This window comes from Typopeltis vanoorti, chromosome 22 (genome assembly GCF_054136105.1).
Source record: "Typopeltis vanoorti isolate ZY-2024b chromosome 22, IOZ_Tvanoo_1.0, whole genome shotgun sequence".
In the NCBI taxonomy this organism is placed as follows: domain Eukaryota; kingdom Metazoa; phylum Arthropoda; class Arachnida; order Uropygi; family Thelyphonidae; genus Typopeltis; species Typopeltis vanoorti.
Window position 1 is genome coordinate 7,156,574 of NC_143570.1, and position 27,456 is coordinate 7,184,029.

The following is a 27,456-nucleotide window of genomic DNA, read 5'->3' on the forward strand; positions in this document are numbered from 1 at the left end:
CCCGATATTCAAATATCTTAGCCAGGAACCGCTTAATTAGTGATAGCCTTGGGCCATTTATCTCTGATTGGTACCAGTGGAGATTGAACTGCCCACTCAGTCTCCAAAAGTTAGATAGGGCTAAATGGCCTCGCCTACTCCCCGTTTACGGAAATAAAAAGGCGTTAGCTGATTTTTTTTTTTTTAGGAATAAGCAATGATAAGAAGCACATTAGACGTTTTAATACACAGTGGTATAAAAAGAAAAGTTGGCTATCTGGTTGTGAAGTGAAAAATGCACTACAGTATTTTGTTTTACGTGTTTGTTGTTTGGAGGTGATACGAAATGGACAGAGGATGGTTTTGTAAATATAAATAAAATGGAAGAAAAAACAGAAAAACATGAAACGTCAAAAAACGCTGAAAATGCAGTTTCTTTGCCGCTTTTAGGAACTGTGGATATCAAACAAAAACTTAGTGAGGCCCACAGAATTTCAATTAATGAGCATAACAAAACGGTTGCTAAAACCATGAAATTTTATCCAAGATAATTGACTGTATTTTATTTTGTGGAAATTTTGAAATTCCTTTACGTAGACATGACGTAAAAGATGATTCCAGGTCTATTTAGGGCAAATCCAGGTCTATTTAGGGGATTAGTGAGTTTTGCGTCTAAATTAGATCCAGATTTAAGAAACCAGTACAGTCTTTAAATGTGTTTCTAAGACTATTCAGAATGAGATACTCGATTGTCTTTTTCAAATATACCAAAATGAAGTAAATAAGGATATTGAAGACGTTTCATTTGTAGCTGTCATGGCTGATGACATAACGGATGTGTCAGAACACTCTCAGATGGTTATTGTTTTTCGGTACTTATTGAATGAAGAAATATTTGAACGCTTTTGGGGGATTCTTTATTCCAGAATATCAAACTGCAGATGGCGGGGGGAAAATGTATTCTAGAGCAGTTAGATATTATCCTTCAAGGTAATAGACAAAAACTAATAGCTCAGATATTTGATGGTGATAATGTCATGAAGGGTGAAAAAAGGGGACGTTCAAGCAAAAGTTAAAGAATTTCATAATGCACATTTTACTCATTGTTATGCTCACTAACTGAATCTTATAATGAAAATTGGAGCAAGTATTACGCGGAACTCAAGAATTTTTTCTTCCAATATTATGGCTATATCAACATTTTTCTCGAGATCACCACAATGCGTAACAATTCTTCATAAGCATTTAAACGCCGCCATTCCGCGCCCATCTACTACAAGATGGAACTTTAACGTACGCACCGTGAACAAAGTTTACGAAAATTAAAAAAAAAAAAAATCAGCAAACGCCTTTTTTGATCCCGTATACGGGAGCAGGCAAGACCATTTAGCCCTATCTAACTTTTGGGGACTGAGTGGGGCAATTCAATCTCCACTGGTACCTAATCAGAGATAGATGGCCCAAGGCTATCACTAATTAAGCAGTACACAGTGAAGAGAGATGGCTCAAATGTGCCTCCATCTCGTGGTCCCTAATCCTAACACAATATATTTAATGTCTGAAAATAATGTGGGTTCTACGGTCGATTTTCTTGAGTTTATGGGACGAAAAACCCGCTTGCCCGTGCCAGAGATCGACTAACTCGGGAACCGGTCGAAAAAAGGCTTAGAAAAATTTCCTCTAGTTGCCGACTAGACTCGAAACCAAGTCTTCCTTCGTGCAGCCAAGTGCCGTGGTATGCAAACGCCACATTCACTGAGTTACACAGGCTCACGAAAATTTACAACCGTTAAAAAGCTGCCTTGCTGAAATTCAGTCAGCATCAAATGCAGATGAAACCATTTCAGAAGCACAGGAATTTTACACTATCTAAATAATGAAAACTTCATGTTCTGGTTGGAGCTTTTTCATCAGATAACCTTTGAAGTAATTTACAATCAAATGCACGATCCCGTGAAACTGATGTATTCAAATTGCATGAATATATAGCAAATTTTAAAACTATTATTTTGGAAATAAGAAATTCAAAGTAGTGTGAGAATCTTTCAAAGGCACTCACCACTGAATCAAAGGAAGTATGTGACTTCATGTGTTGATATGGAGGAAAGTATTCTTTCACTAAACATTTAGTAGCTGCTAAATTATTTAACAAGAATAAATTAGCTAATTTTTACCAACAGAAAAAATAAAATTGACCACTGAAGCATATCCCATGATCAACAAAGAAAAACTTGAAATTGAACTTCGAGTATTCTACAATAGACCCGACGTGCATGATTATTGTAAATTAATTGACTTGTTACAATTTATAACAGAAAATAATTTAGATTGAGTTCTTAGTGAAATTACTGTATTGATAAAAATTCTCTTGACAATTCCTATGACTACATCAGAGCCTGAACTCTGTTTTTCAACATTAAAGAGAATAAAAACATTTCTGACTATCAGGATAGGTTCAATGCACTTGGGATGATTTCATCGGACAAAAAAAATTCAAGTGACACAAACATCAAGGAAAAAGTTATTGACCTTTTTGCTCGATACAAAACAAGAATGGATTTTTTTATAAGTAATTTTGAATTATACCAGACTGTATAATTTTAACGATAATAAACAATATTGTTTCATGTTTAATTTTTACCATAATTTTGATATTTTATCCAAACACGCATACAATGTACTTATAGTGTGTATGTATATTTCGAAAGTTGCAGCACCTCACGATTTCAAGCCACGAGCCGCCACTGTTTACGACCGAGTGCTGAGTTAAATGAAATCGATCTCGATTACCTTATTTTGCAACTGCCTGAATCCACACTTCTTATGGGTGATTTTAATGGTCACATACTCGGTGGGGTAGCACCAACACAAACAGACGAGGTAGTATCATTGGACGAATCCTTAATAATAAACCTCTCCCATTTGAACAACAGACTCAATACTTTCTCCCATATGCCAATCCTCTCATTCGGCAATGGATCTTGCAATCTGCTCCCCTTTCAGTCTTCCACTGCTCACGTGAGATGTCAAAGAGAGCTTACATGAAAGCGATCATTTTCCTGTTCTTTGCACAATGTCTTCACAGGAACGATGTTCTTGTGGATGCCTATGTGGAAAATGGACAGGGCTCTCTGTAGCACTTTTATCTTACAAAACTTAATATGGATACAGATAAGAGTTCTTCACAAAAGTCAGTTCCTCATGGAACTGACTTTTGTGAACATTCAACGCCTTTATAAAGAAACATGTAAAACTCTACTTCATTCTCCTAACTTAAACAGATCCGACGTCTTACATCTATCCCCTTTATGGGAGATAGCACTTTACAAATCAGCTAATCTTTCCTAACTTTTTATTGTATTGATTTTTTTTAGGAAATTTCTTGACCTTTTTAGTTATCTTACACCAGATACTTAGGTGGTGCTTTTTTGAATTGGCAGTTATTGTTTAATTTGAGCTTAATGTACTGAAGATGCCTGTGATACACAGGTGAAAATTATGCTATTAAATAATCTTTGTACGCGAGTTTTTTCTGTTATTAATTTTGTATCGATATGTCTACTCACGGTATACCTCTTAAAACTTGTCCTCTTTCTAGTCCTTGGGGGGGGGGGGGTTCCTGCAGAGCTGAGTTTCAAATTCAAGTGAAATTTTACAGCTTATGGCAGGTAGGGTAGAACTTGGATTATTCCTAGAAGCTGACTAAGAGTGCAATTAGGAAGCATGTAATGAATAGATTCTTCTCATGAAGTGGTGAGTGCAGAATGGGCTACTGATACACGTTGTGTATTCAAAGAGGGCATGAATTACTGAATTAGATATGAATGACTAAAAGTCCCTCAAATGAATAAAAATGGGTAAATGAATAGAGCTTTGAGGGAAAAGATTCACTAACTAAACAGCAGATTTTTCCATGGCATTTGTCCAAAGGTTAATAAATGAAAATTCCTCGATGCAGGATAAATGCCACTGTAACAGCAGGGCACATGAAAAAAAATACAAAACAGGAATCAATTCTGGATTATGAACCCTTAGAACAAAAGAAATACCATCAGGATCAGGAAACTTATTTTCCATACTGTATATTCTTCTGATCTCTTTCTGGAAAAATAACAAAAAAGCAGGGGCAGGCATTCAATAGCATAAATTGATTATGGTAGAAGAGCTGTTGAAAATTTATTTATCACTAGGTTAGACTATAATAGATTTAGTTTAATCCTTTATCCCAGTGAGAGCAAACAAAGTTTGCGCCTGAAAATATCTTCAGGACTAAATATAGTGTTGTACTATCTTATCCAGTAAGTAGTGCAACACCAAGGCAACTCGTGGCAAAGGTGGAGCAAGCTACCAGGCACTTCTAACCCAGTATCTCCCATAATGCAAAACACATTTCCTATGTGGATATGTATACTGTTATGCATTAAAGGGATTGGCCATCTACCCAGACTAGTTTCGACCTTTATTGAGGTCTCTTCAGTGGGAGCCAGGCCCAGAGCTGGAGATACCAGGCAGAAGCAGTAGCAAGTCATCTGTGCCTGTGGGAGTTGCCAAAAGGTTTATCACCTTTTTTAAAAATTACTCTGGATTTAGAGAAAGATGTTGAAAATTTATTTATCACTAGGTTAGACTATAATAGATTTAGTTTAATCCTTTATCCCAGTGAGAGCAAACAAAGTTTGCGCCTGAAAATATCTTCAGGACTAAATATAGTGTTGTACTATCTTATGGTGATAAACCTTTTGGCAACTCCCATAGGCACAGATGACTTGCTACTGCTTCTGCCTGGTATCTCCAGCTCTGGGCCTGGCTCCCACTGAAGAGACCTCAATAAAGGTCGAAACTAGTCTGGGTAGATGGCCAATCCCTTTAATGCATAACAGTATACATATCCACATAGGAAATGTGTTTTGCATTATGGGAGATACTGGGTTAGAAGTGCCTGGTAGCTTGCTCCACCTTTGCCACGAGTTGCCTTGGTGTTGCACTACTTACTGGATAAGATAGTACAACACTATATTTAGTCCTGAAGATATTTTCAGGCGCAAACTTTGTTTGCTCTCACTGGGATAAAGGATTAAACTAAATCTATTATGGTAGAAGAGCATTTATCAGGATAATCAGTGTGAGAATTGGGAAAAAATAAAAAACCACATGATTGTTGTTGGTAATGATATAAATGAACCACCCGGGTGTAAAAAGATGGTGGAAGCAATGGTGAATAAAAATTATACTAAGGTGTCAGACCTACTGACTAACAAGCATAACATTACTGCAAGATAACATTTTAACCATTTTTAATTATAAAAGATAACTAATCAACATTTTGCAAGGTTAAACAAGTGATGGGGACTGACCCACTGTTTCAATACAACCAGACATTTTTTTAAAAAAATTATCCCACTTCTTTCCAAGTTAGAATAACTGATACAAAAGAAAAAAAAAGCTTAATAAGCCAAACACTAAAGGCAATTGTTGGAGACAACCCATGTGATGTATTATTATGATACCTCCAAGGACACATCACAGGAGGGCACTCTACTCCACTACACTAACTACTAATCAAATAAAAACTATTGACTAATATTTTATATATGTCACTGTGCTTCAAGCCAATCTAAGTGCTATACTAATTTTTCACTTCTTATCATGTACAGCTCATTATCTTGACATTTTGCAAAGACAGCAAAAGTAAACTGTATACAAAAAAAGTTTCAGTTCTGTTAACCCTAATCATAACTAAGTCTTAATGATTCATTTTGCACAAATTATGGACTCTACAAACGTGTTATAAATTTTAATTTCCAAACGTTTCAGATGAACAAGCTCTTAAAGATGAATTAAAAGTTATCAACAAAACCTTCCTAAAAAAAAATGGTTACAGCCAAAATACTATCAACAAAATTCTGTACAAGACCTCACTTAAAAACAAAAATAAACAAGACTACAATAAAACTGTAACCATTCCATACATTAAAGGGATATCAGACAAAATAAACAGACTACTACAAAAATACAACCTTAAAGCCACCTTTAAACCTCCTGCAAAATTAAAAAACTTACTCAACTCATCCAAGGATCCACTACCTCTACTGGCACACCCTGGAGTATACCGAATCCATTGCATCCGTAATTTGCCTTATATAAGGAAAACAGGATGCACAATTCCTATCAGAAAAAAGGAACATAAACAACATACTAAATATAATAACCATGGTCGAGCTGGTCTTTCTGATCATGCCCTGAACACTACATAGAATTGAGTGAAAAAGCACCTATTGTTTACATCACACCAAAACATGGTATGAACGTAAATTTAAGGAGGCCTGTGAGATCTTATAAATCACCCTTAATCTTAACAATAATGGTCTGAAAATCCCAACCATATGGATGGCACATATTCTACCCACTTAACCTTTCTCCCTAGGAGTTAATTTTAAATAGAACCATAGTTAATCCAGGATCCTAAATCTAATATAACAATTGTTATGTTAAATTATATCATTTTCACTGATAAAACTATCTGTATAAAAGAATGTTTCTCTGATGTTATCTTAAATAGAATATGGCTTTGATGTAGTTAATTTTATTTCATTTATTTATTGTAATTTTATTTTATTTTCACTAGATGTCAGGCCAGTAGAATAATTGTTGATCAAATCATTGTCTCTTCAGCATACTATGTGAAATGTAATTTAGCTTGTCTCTGTACATATATATGCGTATACTCCAGATGATGACCTTAATATGAAGGTCGAAATGTCAGGAAATTAAAATAGTTATTTATAACACGGTTGTAGAGTCCATAATTTGTGTAAAATGAATGCTGATCACCGTGTAACGCTAAAGAAAAAGTCCTAATGATTCTGACATCAACAGGGGATATATACCAAAGTGTAACGTAATACCTTCCCACCCAGAAACTGTACTATAGTGCCTGACATGATATCCTCATATCTGATATCTTGATGCATTTAAGTTCACAATGCAGTTTGTGAACAGTGAACCAACTATTCAACAAAATACTGGTCTTGAAATCTTTTGTTTGTTTGTAAACTTCAAATAAATGAAAAGGAATGATTCAAGAAAGTATTCTGATGCCTCTATTTCAGAAAAATAAATTCCAAACTTCAACTTTTTGCAACCCCCCACCCACACACACCCAAACAAACATCTTTGTTGTGTGTGTGATGTTTTGAAAAAACAGGCATCATCGTTTATCAGCACAAACTTGCGCACTGAAATCATCCAGTTACATGCTTATTTCAACATATTACTTTCTTAAATTATTATTTTAAATATTTGAGGAAACTATTTTTATGCCACTAGCAATGATGGAAATTCTATGAAAGTGATTGTGTATTTTATTTTTTCTTTCATAAAGTGTGAGCTGGCTGTATGTATATATATAGCAACTACTGGTCACCCCATTCATAGTTCAGCTTCAAACCTATTTTGATATTCCAGAATAGCCTCTCTGCGAGCTTTTCAAGAAAAACATCAACCAATTTCTTCTTCCTTAACTACTTACCCACTCCTCCCAACCCCAGCACTAATAAGGTTTAGCCACCTTTCATGTGTGGAGTTAATTTTAAAAAAAAAATGTCAAGATAAATTTATAAAAATAAAAAAAAAATCAAATTGCTGAACCAAGTTAGCAAGAAGATGAATAATAATTTGTGAGTGTCCTCTAGTCAGGTTTTTGTAATTTTCATCAAGATCATTCTCAACAAACAACTTTGCTTTGCAGTGAAGATGGCCTTAACAATAATGTGAATATTATGCCAGTTAATAAAATCTTCATATGATTTATTGTTTTAGTTTTGCAATACTGTGAAAAAAGAGATGAATAATGTTCAACACCTAAGTCCTACAAGATTATGTAAAGTGATTGTAACTTATTTATTTACAAATCTCATATTTACAATATAAACAAAAATTCCTGAGTTACAGAAATTATGTACATATATACAATATTTGTACGAAGCTTATTTCTATGTCATGCTTCAGCCTCCAAAATGAAAAGCATGAAGAAATGTTTTTTAAGTACAATATTTAAAAATTTACATCAAAAAGTTTCTCTGCATTCTCTACAAAATGTAAATTGTAAATAACTTTTAAAATATTCTTTTGATGTCTTTCAACAATTTTTTTTTAAATTCATAATTATGTAAGTAAATAGAATTAAACACTTAAATTTTATATCTAAAGATTTAGATGATACTGCAGACTGTAATCAGAAATTTTAGATAGATTACACATTCTATATTGATGGCAGTGTTCTTCAATTGCAAAAAGGCTACATTAGTCAAGAAGGAGAAGTGCTGGTCACATCTGTTCCAAGATTTCTGTTAGTCAGGAAATCGCAATAAGGCAACTGCTGGATACCACAATGTACATCTTCTACTGTTACCACATCAGGACACCTGGTGAGTAAAAGTAATTGCATCAGATATTGTTAACATTCCTATAACCCTTCATAAAAGGATACAACAAAATGAATACAGCAGTAGAATTTTTGAGAAACTGAAAATTTATTCAGGTTATATTAAACAAATATCACATTATTCATCATTCTGAATTAATTATTCAGAGAACTCAACAATGACAGTAAAAGTTTCTTCAGGATTCTTCATGATTACAAATATACAATTAATTTTATTATTATTAAAAGTGAACTTACTTTAATGTTTCCAGCTCATACTAAAGGCAGTATTGCAAAGACAAATGATTCTTTTATACCAGGAATGGCCAACTTATTTTTACAAGTAGTCTACTTTTTCCCTTCCTTTAAAACAAACTGAGAGGTATAAATTAAAGATGCCAAGAAATTATATTCTTGATTTCATTCCTTTATCCATGAGTAAGCAAACAAAGTTTGCACATGAAGTAACTTCATGACAGGGCAACTTGTATATGGAGGCTAATGACTTCACATCAATTGCCTTAGTATCTCATAATGCAATGCGCATATCCTTACAGACATGTATAATGCTATGCATTATGGGAGGGGCCACTACCCAGACTGGTTTCGATCTTCTTTGAGGTCTCATCAGTGGAAGCCAGCCCCAGAAGTGATACCAAGGTTGAAGTAATGCATTTTGTCATCACTAGCAAATGATCCACCAGGTCTGCAACAGCATGCCACCATGTACTTGATCGTGTTAGACTCCACCTCACCCAGATGGCTTCAAACTCACTGCCAAATAAAAATTGTTACTAGTATTGCAGTCGAGAGTTATCATTTTTCACTTGGTTAGACTATAATAAGTTTAGTTTAATTCTTTATCCAAGTATGAGCAAACAAAGTTTGCACCTGAAAGTATCTCTTCAGGACTGGGGGTAAAGTAGTACAAAACCGGGCAACTCGTTGCAAGGTGGAGAAAGCTCTCATCACTCCTATCTCAGTATCTCCCATAATGCAAAGCACATCTACTTGCGGATATGTGTAATGCTATGCATTAAGGCAAGGGCCACTACCCATACCAGTTTCGACTTTTATTGAGGTCTCGTCAGTGGGAGCCAGGCCCAGTAGCGGAGACACCAAAGCAAAAGCAATGAGAGGTCATCCCAACTATAGGAATTGCCAAAGGGTGAACAACCTTATTATTAAATTACTCCGGATTCAGAGAAAGATGTTGAGAGTTTATTTTTCACTTGGTTAGACTATAATAAGTTTACTTTAATGCTTTATCCAAAGGAGATGTGCTTTGCATTATGGGAGATATTGAGATAGGAGTGATGAGAGCTTTCTCCACCTTTGCAACAAGTTTCCCGGTGTTGTACTACCTTACCCCAGTCCTGAAGATACTTTCAGGCACAAACTTTGTTTGCTCACACTTGGATAAAGGATTAAACTAAACTTATTATAGTATTGCAGTCATAGCTTTCCACCCTAACCGAACTTAAATCATCCGATATGACTAGCAGCACACATCCCTCCTCTCCTGTCTATCCTTCCTAAAAATACAGTACCCCTTTGCACCAGCATCTGATAGCCAGGGCTCAGTAATGCCTACAGTCTGAGCTCCCAACATATGCAACAAACTATCACTTTGTTTCTGATACACCTCATATTCATGTACAAACACAGTACCTACATATTTTTTTGTATACTTCTTTAGTTTGTATGATTCAGTTGGCAAACTTGCAGATCTTTTCTTTAATGCCTTATTCATACAGACATTCTTACACATGCTTAATAAGTCGAAACTAGACAAACTCACAGTTGTTCTTTCCTCAATCATTTCCATGATAATATTCCTATCATACAGTTACATAACATGATCACTCTTATGCAGATATTCTCACCATTCCTCCCATCATAATCTAGTTTTCTTGACTCCCTGTATTAGGTCTTATACCAATTAATAATTTTTCCAGACTCCTGATACCAAATGCATTCAAAGTGTAGGCGTCCCTCTTATACAAATCCATCGTTCCCTCAAATTCGCTCCATACATCCAAAAACTTCTACACAGAAGCAATGGATGATTACACATTGAATCATTTGCCATCCTAGTCGTTCTTAATTTATTTCTATCATATCTAGGTACAAACACAGTACCTACTAAATATACTAACAATTTTCAATTTCTTAATCTTCAAGTCTTGCTTCTTCTAACAAACCTTTCATAATGTTGTGTTTTACTTTTTTTTATAGCACTCATTTTAAATCAATGAATATTAAAATAAGGTGGATACTTCCACTAATTAATGTTAAATAAATGAGGATACAAATTGACATCCTTGCACATGCTTAATAAGTCAAAACCAGACAAACTCACAGTTGTTCTTTCCCCAGTCATTTCCATGATAACATTCCTATCATATAGTTGTATGAGAGGAATACATGTAGTATCTACATATTACTGGCATGCACCAATAATATGTAGATACTAAAAACAGGTCAAATATGGGTGGGTTGAGGAGAAGTATTTTTTTATTTTCTTTGCTTGTAATCCTGTCAATTGCACCATTAGTAAATCTCTCAACTCCAAGCAGTTTAACTCTTAACTTTAAAATATAAAGAAAACATTGAACTAAAAAATGCAAACTTGCACAAAAATTTGTATCCCAGGATACATATATGCACCTCTTAATTATCCTTAATAACCACTAAACTCATTAAACCCATTAAAGATATTGAGTCTTCAGACACCTTAAAACCAAAATAAAAATCTTTAATTTACAAAAGAACACAAAAATTTTCCTGTCTAACTTAGAAGCTATTCGGCCTTGGCACCTTCAAAAGCACTCCCCTCCAATTTGTATACAATGCTGCCATCGTTTCTTGTATCCTTTGAAACATTTCTGGTGGAGTATCCCGAAACATTAATTTTGGGATACTGCACAGTTCCACTAGCAAATTTTTCTTCATCAAGTCAACTGACTCAAAATGTCGGCCCTTCAACATTAATTTCAATTTTGGGAATCTGCTTGTATGAGTAAGCAGGCTGTGAAACAACCATTGTTTTGTGTTTCTCCCCAAATTGATGGATTAGTAATGATGTTGGTGCTGATGCATCCCCTCCAAGCATCAAGCTTTTTTTTTTCTGATAGCCTCACAAAGACGTTGGATTATTATTATTATTATTGTTCTGGGAAACTCCAAGGAGTCAACAGACTCATCGAGGAAGGCCCTAACATCATGTCTGGAACAACTATTCAGCATTCACACAGTATCTATCATATCTTGCCTTGAACTCATTCACGGTTGTAGCACCCACAACAGACTCTGGAAGCTTATTCCACTCATTCACCACTCTCCAAGTAAAAAACCTAGCTCTAACACTTTCAACCACGCTCTTGCCCAGCTTCCATGCATGGCCCCTAGTCCTCCCACCACCAGTCATATTTTCGAAAATATCTTCTGGATCAATCTTATAAAAACCCTTCAGTAATTTGAATGTCTCAATCATATCACCCCTCCTTCGCCTATCGTCCAATTTCTGCAACCCACAAATCCTCAACCTATTCTCATAAAGTTCATTCCACAGACCTGCTATCATCATGGTGACTCGTCTCTAGACCCTCTCCACTTCCTCCCAATCACAAAGAAACCCTGGTGCCCATAACTGGGCACATAAGTCCAGATGGGGTCTTATCAAGGCTCGATACAGAGGAACAACAACTTGTTTGTCTCTGCATGTTAAAGTATTTTTCATAAGCCAAGTGATTTGGTGAGCTGTTTTAGTCACTTTTGCAATGTGCCCCCTAAACTTCAACTCCCTATCCACCAGCACTCCCAAATCCCTGGCCTCATCAATCTCCTGGAGTACGGTTCCACCAATGCGATATACTGCTGCTGTTCTTTTCACCCCAAAGTGCATAACCTTACACTTTGCCACATTAAACTGACATCCATTTTTCCTAGCCCAGTCCTCCAAACTATCCAAATCATCCTGTAAAATTTTGACATCCTGTGCACTCACAATTGCTCTACCCAACTTTGCATCATCAGCAAACAAGTGAACACTTCCTCTCAAATCCTTTCCAATATCATTGATGAACAAATTGAAAAGCAGTGGTCCAAGAACAGAGCCCTGCGGCACTCCACTAGTCACAAGACGTCTTTTTGACTCCACTCCTGAATAAACCACTCTCTGGTATCTCTCGTTCAACCACCCTCCTATCCATCTTACCAACCCTATATCTATCCCCATCTGCTCCAGTTTACTGATTAGGGTTCCATGTGGTATCCTGTCAAAGGCCTTGCCAAGGTCCAGTAGTATCACTGTAAACCCATTACCCCTATCCAGTTCAGCCGTCACTGTGTTATAAAACGTGAGCAAGTTACTGAGGCATGATCTACCCTTCACAAAACCATGTTGTCCCCCATACAATATCCCATTTTCATCTATCCAATCCTGTATTCTTTTCTTGACTAATTTCTCTAAGACCTTAACAATGATTCCTGATATGCTAATCAGTCGGTAATTTACAACAGCAGTCTTGGAACCACCTTTATGCAGAGGAACTATTTTCCCCTCCTTCCACCCGCTCGGGACTAACCCAGACCCGAGACTCAAATTAAACAAAATGGTCAAGGGTACTGACAATTCTTTAGCTGCTTCTCGTACTACATGAGCTGGTATACCATCCAATCCCACAGATATATTGACATTGAGGTTATGCAGTAGACTACTCACCTCCACTTCATTCACCACAATTCCTGTATAATCTACTGGTTTATTCGTTTCTGCAATGTCACCACCTGGATGATATATTCTTGAAAAGTGCTCACTCAATAACTCAGCTATCTCAACTGATTCAGTTACCTCCCTACCATCGGCATTCTTTAAAATCATTCTGCAATGTACATTTTCCCTTTTACTTGCTACATATCTAAAAAACTGTTTAGGATTCTCTTTAGCCTGCATGGCCAATGTTCTTTCGTAATCCTTTTTTGCTTTTCTTACCACACTCGTCACCCTTTTGGCCTGCGCTTTATACCGTTCATGCGCCTGCCGGTCACCTTTTTCCTTAAATTCCCTCCATAGTTGTTTCTTTTTTTGCAGCTCAAGCTTAATGGTGTTATTCATCCATTTAACCCCTACTTGATTTATTATTCGGACTCTAGGTATACAGTCAGCCATTGCTTCATGCAAGCACTTCTTAACTACCTCCCATGCACTATCAACTCCTAAGCTTGTCATACTTTCCAGCCCGATAATTCCACATGTACCCTGTCTTAATTGAAAATTCTACACCTTTAGCCACCTCCCAAGTCAAGACCCTATGATCACTCTCACCGATTGGTGGCAATGTGGTCATATTTGTTACAGCCAAATCCTCAGATGTAATTACTAGGTCAAGCTCTCTCTGACCCCTAATATTTTCCATTACATGCTGTCGCAGATAGTTATCCCTTAATAACCGCATAAAATCCAATTCCTTCCTCCCGTGTGTCCTCTCCTCACTCCAATCAATGCGACCATAGTTGAAATCTCCCATAATAATCACCCTCCTTCCACTCATTTCTTCTATTTGCTTGTGCATACTGTCACCACCATCTTTTCCATCACCTGGTCTATAGCAGCACCCAATTGTATATTTAGTTCTGCTAGCCACAATCTCACACCAAATGGCCTCAAATTTGCTCTTTTCTCTATCCTGCAATTCAACTTCTATTCTCCTTGGCTGTAGCTCATCAGCTATCATCAACAATACTCATCCCCCCATTTTATTCTCTCTGTCATTCCTGAATACACTATACCCATTACATTCAATCCCACTAGCTATATCATCTACAGTCAGCCATGTTTCACTAATACCAATAACCTGTGGTCTGGAAGTGCCAACAATGGCCAAAAACTCTTCCTTCTTGTTCCTAATACTCCTAGTATTAGTGTACATGAATTTAAGACCCCCATTAGCCCCAACCCTACCTTGATGCCTTATATTAACTATCCCACTCCGGTTTGTTGTCCTTATTTGCTCTAGCATATCATATTCATTCTTACATTCAACTGCCTTCCTAAGGACTGTATATCTACTCCCCCCCCCCTTAACAAATCTAGTTTCCCCGAATTTGCACATCCACTACATTCAGCAACACTTTCTCAAGTCTTCTTACACCATAACCATTCAAATGCAAGCCATCCATCTTATATAGATCCTTTCGCCCATGAAACTCACTCCACGCGTCCACAAATTCCACACCACTCGTCATACATAACCCACGCATAAAGTCATTCGCAATTATGGCCCTCCTTTTAAACATTTCACTGTCATACCGTGGCAAAAGACTAATCATTCTAACTCTCTCACTCTTTTCTTTTGCTACCTCAAACAATTCATTCAGGTCTTCTATCATTTCCATTTTATCTCCTTTCAAATCATTCGTACCTGCCACAACAATCATTACTTTCACCCTTTCCTTTTGCTCTCTTAAGATAATACTCCGTCTTGCCTTGGGGAAGAAATTCATGATGAACAATGCCCTCAGCAGCGAAAAACACTGTAATCATCACTTTGAAGTTTGATTGTACTTGTCTCGCTTTTCTGGGTCGTGGTGACCCTTTTGACACCCACTGCAATGCTTGAGCTTTTGTTTGGACATCATAACCATAAACCCACGTCTCATCACTGGTAATGATGTTTTTTAAAATGTTTCCATCCTCATAAGCTTGACTGAAAGCTCTTAGCTCACATCAACTTCAATTTGTTTTTGATTGTCAGTCAAAATGCGAGACACACAAATTTGGCCAATGTGATGCATGCCTAAATTTTGTGTAAGAATCTCATTACAAACAGTTTTTGAAATGTTTACTTCTTTAGCTACCTCACGAACAGTTAAATGCCAGTTAGAACAGATGACACTATGAACTTTTGTAACATTTTCATCAATTTTGAATGTTGACGGTCATCCTGAATAGGGATCATCGTCAAATGAAATTCAGCCATCTTTGAAATGTTTCCACCACTCATATGTTTAAGTCCAGCCTAAAGCCTCGTTCTCAAATGCTGTTTTTAACATTTCACATGTCTCTATGAAATATTTTCCCAATTTGACACAAAACTTCATGCAAATTTGTTGATCATGAAAATTACCCATTTTAAATACAACAAAAAATCACCAGATGCACCAAACACATGTTGACACAAACAGACAGTACAATAACAAAGCAAAATATCACGATATGGTTTTCGTTAGGCTTTTCCCAATGTTGCCACTAGATTGCAGCATACAAAGCACATAGCTAGTAGCACTTGCTGGAGCGATAATTCAAAAGTTTGGGAATGTCCTGGACAAATCTCATGTATACAACATAGATTCAATACAACTACACAAGTGCCAGTATATTCTTCAAATCACATCAATCAACATGAAAATTACTCCTTCTTCTTAGCCATCTTCAACTACATAAGCAAACAGTTATCATCCTATATGGGCAAAACTGGAATTTCATTCTGTTGACATCACAGAGAAGAAAATCTAATACAAAAACTGCTCCAATATAACAGAACACAAGTCAGTTAAATTCTTCCTGCATTCTAAAACCACAGAACAATGAAGAGAAACATATCTCAGCTTCATCCAAAGCACTTCAGTAACTTCACTTTCTATATGAAAATCTCATCCTACTTCACTGAAGAAATAATTAAACCCATATCAGTAACTTCAAATTATCCTTCAGATCAAGAATCCTAAATAAACTTTACTGGACCCATTTCTATGTGAACTGGAAATCAATAAAATTCCTTTCAGCTTTAACTGAATAAACCCTATATGGATTAATGACCACAAACAAACTAACTGTTCTTCTAAGTTCTGTTCAGTCTTTATTCTTCATATATACTGAAGACACAAAAACTCCACATTTTCCCTCCTGCAGTGTTCCTTTCTTTCCTTCTAAACAGCTGAACACTTAGCAACATCAATTAACATTTTTTTTCACAATCATGCATGCTTGGAAATACAGCAGAGCAACTTCTGCTCTAGTCTGCCATTGTGCATCACCATTACTGCTCTCAATGCTGTGCTTAAAATGATGATAAAGTTCTTTTTTCATAGTGCAGGAAAGTTAGTTATAATTTCATAATGAAATTTTCAGAAATCATAACAGTTCTTCATTGCGCATACAATCTTTTATGCAGTAAGGTAAGTTCATTTCATCATTCCTTCAACGTGATAAATGATACAAACACCACCAACATTTTAACATCTGATAGCTCACATAAAATTATAACTACACTCTAATATCTAAGCTAAATAAATCTATTTTACATATAAGCAAGACCTGAGGAACCAAAAATAAAATAACACTTCAAAATGTCTTCTTGCAAAAAACAAAAAGAAACAAATGTTTGACCAATTACTAACTTAACTTGAAATTCAATTAATTTTTAATCTGTGGGATATCCAAATTTTAATATAGATATCCTACACAGGACCGTTTTTGTGGTGTTGATGCACAATTTCAAATGCCTAGATTACTTTAATTATTTGGATTACTGAAATATTTGAAAATTGTGTATATACCAATTGCATTATCCATATGTGATTTTCATTCACGAATTTCATCATGATCAACTTGTTGGCTACCACTGTTTCCTAATTTTTTTTTTTTATCACTGTCACTTTTGATGCAAATTATTTAATTAACTATGAATTGTGTTAGAGCCTTGGTTTTATCTTAAGCTACACAAATGAATTACTTAATTGCATTCAGCCTAGCACTCTCACCTAGATGGCTTGCATTGTGACAACAGCAAAAAGAGCACTTTCATGTGAACTAGAGATTCACGTAAAAGGCAGTGCTGAACGAGAATTGTAAGTACTTATGTATGTGATAATTCTGAACAAGAATCTACATCAAGTGTGTCTGTTTATGGGTACAATAAGATAATGTATATTGATATTGAATTAAGCTTACTCAAGGTTTGCATTATTGTCAGTTTGTGTATATTTGACTAGCAGGATATTCTAGATTGTGAACTGAAAATAACAAAGAATTGTAATACAATTAAAAAATTTCGAATCTGCATAAGATAAAATTTAGGTGATCAATAATCAAGCCGCGGCTAATTAAAGGTCAAGATTAACATAAGCGGGAAATTCTAACAATATCTGCTTTGTCTTTAGTTTAAAATCTTATAAACTCAATACATTGTTTAACTGGCACAGTCATAAAACACACAAATTTGTTAGACTATAGAGCATGAGAAGATCTAGTAAAATAAATAAATGGCGGCAGTCAACCACTCATGACATCTCACAAATTTTAAAATAAAGAACACAAAGACAAAGCAGGGTGGTGAAATAACAGCTATGACATATATATCAAATGTATATGGATTCTACCTACAAAAGTTATTGGAAACCTATAGTGTACTTGTACTGTGGATGGATTAAGGATTTAATGTAATGCAAAATGGAATGTGCAACCTTTCGTGGAAGTGATTCACATGAATATGTGAGTGTGTTTTGTTCCTAGCAAGCTGTAATGTGAAATTATTGTAATATATATAGTAACTCATTATATAAAAGTGATCATATAATAAGTATGCTTTTAGAAATGTATCAGAAGAGGGATTATGAGGTAAGAATGTATTATTACCTTTATAATGTTTTGTTATGAGAGATTTTGTTTAACACATTATGTATAGGACACTCATTATTGCATGACTGTTAATATGGCAACTTATCATCCAAATCCATTTTAAGTGTGTGTGTGATTTCATATAGAAATTTTAAACTGCTCACCAAGGACAAATGTTGGTCACAAATTTAATGCTATCTTATTAATAAGTTAACATCAATTTTACATTATTAAGATAATAAGATAACATTAATTGATGGCTTATGATAATTTCACACCAAAGTGGTCCCTGTAGACTTTTATTTGGTTACTTACAGGAGTGATAGAATGGGGTGAGGTAAAAAGGACGAAGTAAATTAACTCCCGAATTTTGGATGATCAGAAATGTAAAAATGCCAACACTTTATTGACGTTTTTTTGGCAAAATTAAATTTAGATTGTTTATAAATATGAAAGAATGATTTTAATTTATAAATATAATTCCACCTTATTCAAAAAACAGTACGTCTTAATATTTGGGCAATGAATTTCATCGCCCCAGTGTGAGGTCAATGCCTCTGCTAACTGGAACCGCATCCAGTTGTCATTTCTGTACACTGCATGCACTAAGAGAGAGGTGTTTCTTAAACTTTTTGAGACTGCGGAACCCTACATAAAAATATTTATTTTTCGCGAAATTCCCATAAAAATTTCATAAAAAATTATTATCTAAAAGGAATTATGACATTCAACCATTATCTGAAAAAATATTTTAATTGAGAAAACAACTTAATTAATGTTATAAATAATAAGGTGTCATGTATTCAAAAAAATAAAAAATAGTGCAAAGGTATATATTTTTTTTTGCCTTTCCAATGATGGAGTAATTCATATTTAATAATAAAGCAGACCGATTCATCAGATGGAGTTAAGGGTATTTCAAATATTGCTCTAAAAATGAATGAGAAAAAACTTGGACATTATGAGAGAAATAGAAGCAAAGTAATAAGTAGTGGGCATTATTCTTTATAATTCTTGAACTGTTTAAAGGATATGTAGAAAGTATTTTCATCTATTAAATTAGAATACAAGTAATTTGAACTGTCTTGAAGGGGGGGGGGAATATATATATATATATATATATATATATATATATTTCTAATTACTTGAAAAATTAATTTAATCAGATAACCAACTTTAAAAATGACAGATAATATCTAAGGAACTGTCCTCATAAGTACAATGGTGAAATATGCTGAGTTACTTACAGAAGATAAGAACTTTACTCGAAGAATAAGTAGTCAAGAAAACACACAAATATATCAAGAAATTTCAATATTAGTTTTGTTCAACTCGAAAAGGCATATGATATGTTAAACTGTTCAAACACTAAAAACAACTATGAGAATAAAGGAAAACCACATGCAGAAATCATATTTGATCAGTAGAAATGAAGGATCTAGAGGAAAGTGATTTAAATCATATATAAGGCAGAACAATCTCTCCTGTTATGATCTATGTTGTGTGGTATTGTTAGCTATATCAAGCTTCATGTCAATATAGAGAATACCGAACTGAGTTTTTTTCACTATATGTAAGATCCAACTCTCACTATAATAAATTTGCAGGGGAACCACATAAATAGTTTGTTATAGTAGAAAGAATTGTGCCTACGGAACATTGGTTGGTTCTTTTTAATAGTTTGTAATGGTGCTTACTATGTAAATAGCATCCTCTTATTAAAAAAAAAAAAAAAGCTGCATTTCTTCAAGTTTAATAATCAAATCAAAGGGACTGGTGCTGCAAAAAAAAATTTCAGATGAAAATTATCAGTAAAAAATAAACTGCTGGAGTTTGAATATTCAAAACTTTACTAGTGAAAAAACAATATAAAATCAGCTTGAAAAACAACAGAAAAAAAGCACAATACTCAATTTTTCCACTGAACAGAGAAGATAAGATTAGGATAAAAAGTAACTGAAAGAAAAGTGCAGAAGACTAGTAACAAAGTCGTGCATAAGTGAGAACTATCTAATTCCAGTGCATGAATTAAATATTATTTTATATCTTTTTTACACAACTAATTATGGCTTATCTCCACTGTCAGATAAGTGTAAGCTTTTTTGTTTTTTTTACTTTAGTATAGCACTCTATAAAAGTATATAATAAACTTTATTTTGTAAGCTCTGCCAGGCAAGTTTTCAAGTGTTGGACCATCATGTTTCTACATCCCTTGAAGACATATTGAAATGTATCCCAAAATAATTGATATTCAAAAACCTTCTCACTGAAAGATCAATATCAAATCCAGAAAAATGAAGAAACATAATACTCACTTTTTGCCACCCATACGGTCATAGCTTTCACTAAGAGCTGCTCGGAGAACATCATCCATGAATGCTTTGCAAGACTAAATCAAAACAGATTTCCAAGTTAAAATAAACTTCTTTTGATTATTTTCCTGCAATCAATATAATACAATTGCAATAATACAGAATTAATAAGATATAATCTTAAGTTGCCCATTATCAAACAACTTTGTAACTTGGATGAACTGAATAACTAAACCAGTTTAATACCACTAAGAAGTGCCTGGAAGACCACCTGGTCATATTACTCATGAATTTCCTTACCAAAAATATAACTTTTATGTACATATTAACTTACAACTCATCAAAACTTGATGGTTAAAATGTATGGAAATAAATTTATTTATTATTCATATTATTTATTTGACATAAATAGTCATTGACTGTTACAAATATCAATCAAGACATTCACAGAATGATCTTTAAATGAGATAAGGTAAATGTTGGCATCAAAGCATATCTTGATAAGTCACATGAGGAGGGAGGGAGGGAGAGAGTAATGTGATTCCCTATGCAGAGTCTGAACCAAGGCATCTTCAGGAATTTTTAAGCTAAAGGTGAGCAGATATGGAGTAGAACACACACACACCGTGCATTCGCATTGACTAAAATTTGCATGGGAATTAAATCCACATGGGTAGTCAATAAGCTATAGTCAATAGCTTAGCTCTATTTCAGTAAATTACCTTCAGCTGAGAAGGGGAGTGGAGTTAGTTATTCCTTGTGGTTTTCTCTTACAATTACTGTGTTCCACACAGATTATACGAAACAATACAGCAAGTAACTCTGCCTTATACCTTATCAGAGAATATTGAAACCTTGGAGGCCTGTACAAGATCCTATTTACACAATACAGATTCTGAACAGTTTTTCCACTGGTACATAATCGTACACTCTTTCAAAATTGACAGAACATAAATAGATCTCATGATTTTTCGAACTATCTACTCAAATCCAGCTTGACTACCACAATTAATAGAAGATCTTCTATATTAGACCTACTTATATAAAAAAAAAAACACTTTGGATTTTAAAAATAACATTTGTGATCTTCACCTAGGCACTTCTGATGTTATGATCAGCTTAGATATATATTGTATCCTTGTTTACTAATATTTCTTTATCAGACACCATTGAATTACTTCAGGAAGATTTCTTTCAGAAATTGTAAAACTATCTGATTTTGTTATACATTCTAGTTATTTCACCTTTAAAAAGAAATTTTACCAACAAATTGAAGGAATTGCTATAGGCAGTCCTATTTCTCCTACCATTACTAACTTGTTTATGTAACACTTTGAGCAACATATCATTGATAACATATCACTAGTGGCAGCTCATACATAAGCACTGCGACACTGCAGCACTCCCAAGGAAAAAATTAAATTTTGTCTGTGTTTATAAATAATAACAATGCTTACAACATTATATAAATGCAATACAATATGTTAAAGGTTACAGCTTATGTTTTGACATTGATTGAATAGTTAATAATTGGAATTGTTCGATTACCGCTTTAGATTGTACTGCGATCTAACGCAGTGGCAGAATTATCACGTTAGGCCAATTGCAGCTGGTCTTGCCAATATTCATTTGAGCAGTGTATCGTATGCTTGTGCACGTTATTTCTGTGAGATACGAAACTTTTATTATTGGTGCATGTTCGTGGTAAACTATTTTTTGTAAATCTTATTTTATTTTTGTTAAAATAACACATAATTATTTATTTATTATAGATAAAAGGCTGAATTATGACGAGTGTCACTGTTGAAAATATGAAAATTATATTACTAAAATTAAGGGGATATTAAATCCCACATAGTTTTAAAACCGAATAAGAAACTCAAAGATTGGAATCAGAGAGTTTCTTGCCGAATATAGTAAACTATATAAAGTATCGGCGACACTAGCGTTAGCAAATGCAAGTGATCCTAGTACGTAGTACAATACCGGGCAACTCGTAGCAAAGGTGGTAAAGTTCTGATCGCTATTCTTAAGTATTTTCCATAATGTAAAAACACATTTCCTAGGAAATGTATGCTGTTATTACATTATGGAAGAAACTCTCTGATTCCAATCTTTGAGTTTCTTATTCGGTTTTAAAACTATGTGGGATTTAATATCCCCTTAATTTTAGTAATGTTTTCATTGCCGAAATGAAGCTTATTAGCTCTTTATACTTAAGTAACTTAATGGTTGCACCTGTTTGGATAACTCGTTCGCAGAGTATATAAGTTCTTTTTGCTATACACTTTGGTATTAGGTCTAGCTACTCACTGATGAAGCCTCAAAAAAGGCTGAAACCGGTCTGGGTAGTGACCTCTCTCCATAATGTAATAACAGCATACATTTCCTAGGAAATGTGTTTTTACATTATGGAAAATACCTAAGAATAGCGATCAGAACTTTACCACCTTTGCTACGAGTTGCCCGGTATTGTACTACATACTAGGATCACTTGCATTTGGTAACGCTAGTGTCGCCGATACTTTATATAGTTTACTATATTCGGCAAGAAACTCTCTGATTCCAATCTTTGAGTTTCTTATTTGGTTTTAAAACTATGTGGGATTTAATATCCTCTTAATTTTAGTAATGTTTTCATTGCCGAAATGAAGCTTATTAGCTCTTTATACTTAAGTAATGAAAATTATATTTTTTCAATTATTGTTACATGAAAAAATGCGCTGCGATCTAAAGCAGTGTCAGAATTATCACGTTAGGTCATTTGCAGCTGGTCTTGCAGATATTCATTTGCGCTTCTTATTGCACGTTACCAGTGATTCCGACACTGCTCATTTGGGCAGTGCATCGTATGCTTGCATGCTTTATTTCTGTGAGATATGAAACTTTTATTATTGGCATTTGTTCGTGGTAAGGGTGAAATATTTTTAATAAAGCAATTTTTTAATATGTAAATTTATTTATTAAAAAATTGATTACTGATTAGGAAAAAAATAATTTTTTTTTTATTTTTTATTTTGTATATGCAACACCCCCACTTAAAATTTTCACTGGCCGCCACTGCATATCACCTAAACCTATACATAGATACAGATATGAGGAATGACATTTTTGCTACTTGGAATGGCTCATCCTCTGAGTTAGAGCAGTTTCTTTCCAAATTAAATGAACTTCATCCCAAGATCCAATTCACTTAGAAAAAGAAACAAATAACCAAACAGCTCTTTTAGATCTAGTAATTCTGTCACCCAGATGGAAATTTACAATTTTCAGTGTTTTGAAAAAAGACTACAGGGTGTTATATACATGCTAAATCTCACCACCATCCTAGCCGAAAGACTGGAACTATTAAAACTTTAGTACATTGTGCTAATTCTTTACATTCTTCAGACAAACTTTCACAGAAAGAATTACAACATATTAAATCCACCTTTTAATCAAATGGTTTTGAGGATTCTTTTATTATTATTATTATTTGATACCTCGAGGGAGTCCAAGACTCATCGAAGGGAGGGCACCTACTCTACAACTCTCCATTTCCACCACTCAACTTTACCAACCAGTCATCCACCAACTGCATCATTTACACCAATGCCATCTACTGCCCACCACCACCACTAGTACTTTCACAGACAATCACAACATCCATGCCCATGGTGGGATTCGAACTCGCAGCCTTTTGGCTGGAAAGCGGATATGCTAACCCCTTGGCCAACCATGCCGAGTATTTACATTTTGACGATTTGACATTTACATTTACAAAAAAGTATTTACATTTTGTCAAAAAAGTATTGAAGGCTTATAGTACTTCTTCCAATCCAGAAGAAATAACTTGCAAGGCATTTCTGAACATATAGCAAAAGTTTTAAAACCACTGAATATTTTTGTTGCCTTTTGTCCCATCAGAAAAATCCCCGCCTTTCTTGCTTCTCCTAAGGACAAGATTCCACCTCTATGTTTTCCAGACATCTACCAAATTCCTTACTTTTGTGGCTTATCCTATTTTGGACAAACCAGAAAATCTGCCATTATTCATATAGAAAAACACAAGTCTTAAATGAAATATCACAAGCCTGAACAGTCTGGACTTGCTAAGCATGCTGTCTATACTAAACAGAGTTCACTGCAACAAGATAAGAGTCCTTCATAAAAAGTTGTTTGCCCACAGAACGTCTTTATTGAGTGCTATTCTATAATCCTATACAGAAGACGCCTATAGTACTTAGATGAAAATACAATAATAAGTAAGTTTTAATGTGAGTTTCACTCCATTTTTATAGTTATATTACTATTCCAACTCACGGTATTCCAAAATTGAAATTTCCCAAATTACACCTTAAAACTTGTCTGCCTTTTTTCAAATATGATTGTATATAAAATATTGTCGGAATATTTAGTAGGGAAATTTCTCCATTAGGTGGAGAAAACTCATGTATGAGTCTTCTCCATCTGATGAAATGAAAATACTCATACCCTGTATGAGTATTTCAGGTGGATCAATTTCCTGGGAGGCTATTAAAAAAGATTAGAAATGGAGAAAAGAGTACTGTAAAAGGAATCAAAGATTATGAAGGCGATACGAAAACTGAAGATAAGGACATCCTAAATGTCTAGAGTAATTATTTTGAAAGACTATTAAACAAAACAAAACAGTGACAGAACAATAGTAGAAAATTTTCAAGAAGAATGCAAACACATCAATACCTCAGGTAGAAAAGACATCGGAAACCTGAAATGTAGAAAGGCAGCTGGAGTAGATGATATCTGACCAGATATGCTCAAATATGAAGTTTTACAATAGCTACAGTGCATAATTCAGGTCTAGACAGATGATCAAATTCCAGATGATTGCAGTAGAGCTCTCATACCTGTCTATAAAAAGAGAAATAAAACTGAATGCAAGAATTACAGAAGAATTTTCCTATTGAGTGTTCCTGGTAAGCTTGGAGAACAAGCTGAGTTTAAGGCAAAGAAAGGCTGTCAGGATTAGATTTTCTCTTTATCACAAATAGTTTAGAAATCATAGGAATATAACAAGGATCTATATTTAAGTTTTGTAGATCTGGAAAAGGAATGCTACAGTTACATGGGATATTATATCGAACGGTATATAATCTACATCTGAGATGCAAGTCAGCAGCTAAAAATGAAGGAAGTACAGGAAGCTGGTTTAATGTAATCAGGTGTGAGACCAAGGTGCACATTATCTCTGCTGTTATTCATCATATATATATATATATATATATATATGGAACACATTATGAAGGAAAGTGGTATTAAACCTGATATCAAAATTAGTGTAGCTAATCTCAACTGTTTACTTTTATTCAGATGATGTTATCCTCCTAAATAAATTCAGTTCAAGTTTGCAGGATTCTCTAACTAAATTGAATAACTGCTGTAATAAATCTGGTTTGAAAATCAGCTATAAAAAGACAATGAAAATAGGTACCGACACCAAAAACATCAATAGCATCCTGAATGGAGAATCTGCAGAAAATGTAAAACATTTCTGCTATTTAGGCACAATTTTTAATGAAGATGGCAAATTAAATATGGAAATAGACAACAGAATCGGTAAAGCTAGTATTGTAGAGTGAACTAAATAAATATATATGTAATAAGAGAAAAAAGTAGTCAAAACACTAAACTAACTGTACGCAAGACAGTTTTCAAACCAATTTTAACTTATGGATTTGAGAGCTGGATTAGAAATAAAACCCTTGATGAAAGACTAAGAACTACAGTTATACAAAAGATTAATGGCGTGAACAGATGGCATTGATAGCAGTATCATATTAAAAATAAGGATATCAGGAAAGAACATGAGATTGTTAGCCTTCAGGAATGTTAATGGAGCTAATCTCAGGTGGTATGGTGACTCAAATAGAACAGGAGAGGAAAGGTTAGCAAAGTAAGTGTCTTTTGCCAGGATGGCAAGATAACAACCCCAAAGGGAGATCGATATATACCATACTTTTCCGTGTATAAGATGAACCCTACTTTTTCAAACCCAAAATTAAGAAATCAATATTTCAAACATAAAACAGAACACATTTGATATTTTTTATATCAAATAAATATTCAAAGTATACTTAATTTCCTAATTTGGTAATATTTCCTAATATTTCCAAAAATAAAAAATAATTTTTTTTTTTTTTATTTTTGGACAATTTTATAGGGTAGTGCTGAAAATATTGTTAATCAATTAACTTACCCTGCCAACGAGTTGCAGACATATGAATGCTTTCAGAGTTCTGATTGGTTTATTTAGAATCAGCCGTTAATGGAGTCATTTGACAGAGTTAACAAAGGCTAGTGATTGGCAGAAGCCTGTTCACGGAGACAAGGTGCCAGCAGTTTCGCCACGACAATGGCGAGTCTCTCAGTTATCTCCAGTGTATAAGACGACCCCCAATTTTTGGTCTAAAAATTTTAGAAAAAAATATCGTCTTATACACCGAAAAATACAGTAATTATCTTGGTCTTCCTCTGGTGTAAAAATATGGTTCACATTATCTTGAGCAATACACAGCCTATATTTCAGTTGTAAGACAGCAGTTAGAACTGAAGGAGATATCAATATTTAGATCAAATTCCTGATTATCAGATCAGAAATTTCATCTGATAATATCACAGTCTTGACACACAAAAAGATTAATCATCATCATCAAATTCCTGACAGGTAACCTCGAGGGTTGTACAGGATACGATAGTACAACAGGACAAACCTACTTCATTACTAACTTCCTATCTACAATTTTCCTCCAAATCAATCTGTTACCTCTCAAGATTCCAACATTCTTCTTTTCATCCATTTTCTGCCCGCTGCTGGACGAAAGCCTCCTCCAGCTTTTTACATTTTTCTCTGTTCTTGGCAATGGTTGACCAATTTTTTCCCAACAAAATTTGACAGTTCATCACTCCACCTTCTTTTATGACGTTCTCAGCTTCATTTCCCTTCTTTTGGAATCCAGTTTGTTGGTATGGTGGTCCATCGCTCATCTTCTCTTCTGGATAGATGTCCAGCCCATTTTTCCATTTAAGTCGCTTATGATGTCAGTGATGTGAGTCGGGCTTCTTATCTTTTAATGTGATGCCTAGCATCAACCTCTCCATTT

The 27,456-nt window shown here is 34.6% G+C and overlaps 1 protein-coding gene across 2 annotated transcripts in view; it reads right to left on the bottom strand.

The window, feature by feature from the left end:
- Nucleotides 1–7,898: 7,898 nt before the first annotated feature.
- D12 (YEATS domain containing 2 homolog D12) overlaps nt 7,899–27,456 on the bottom strand; it is a 285,709-nt gene continuing 266,151 nt past the window's right edge. For both annotated transcript variants that reach the window (XM_090412193.1, XM_090412192.1), the window contains exons 16-17: nt 20,339–20,412; nt 7,899–8,402 (exon numbers count right to left, since the gene is read on the bottom strand). In XM_090412193.1, coding sequence (XP_090268319.1) covers nt 8,285–8,402; nt 20,339–20,412 — 192 coding nt within the window. In that variant the 3' untranslated portion in view covers nt 7,899–8,284. The remainder of the gene's footprint in view (nt 8,403–20,338; nt 20,413–27,456) is intronic.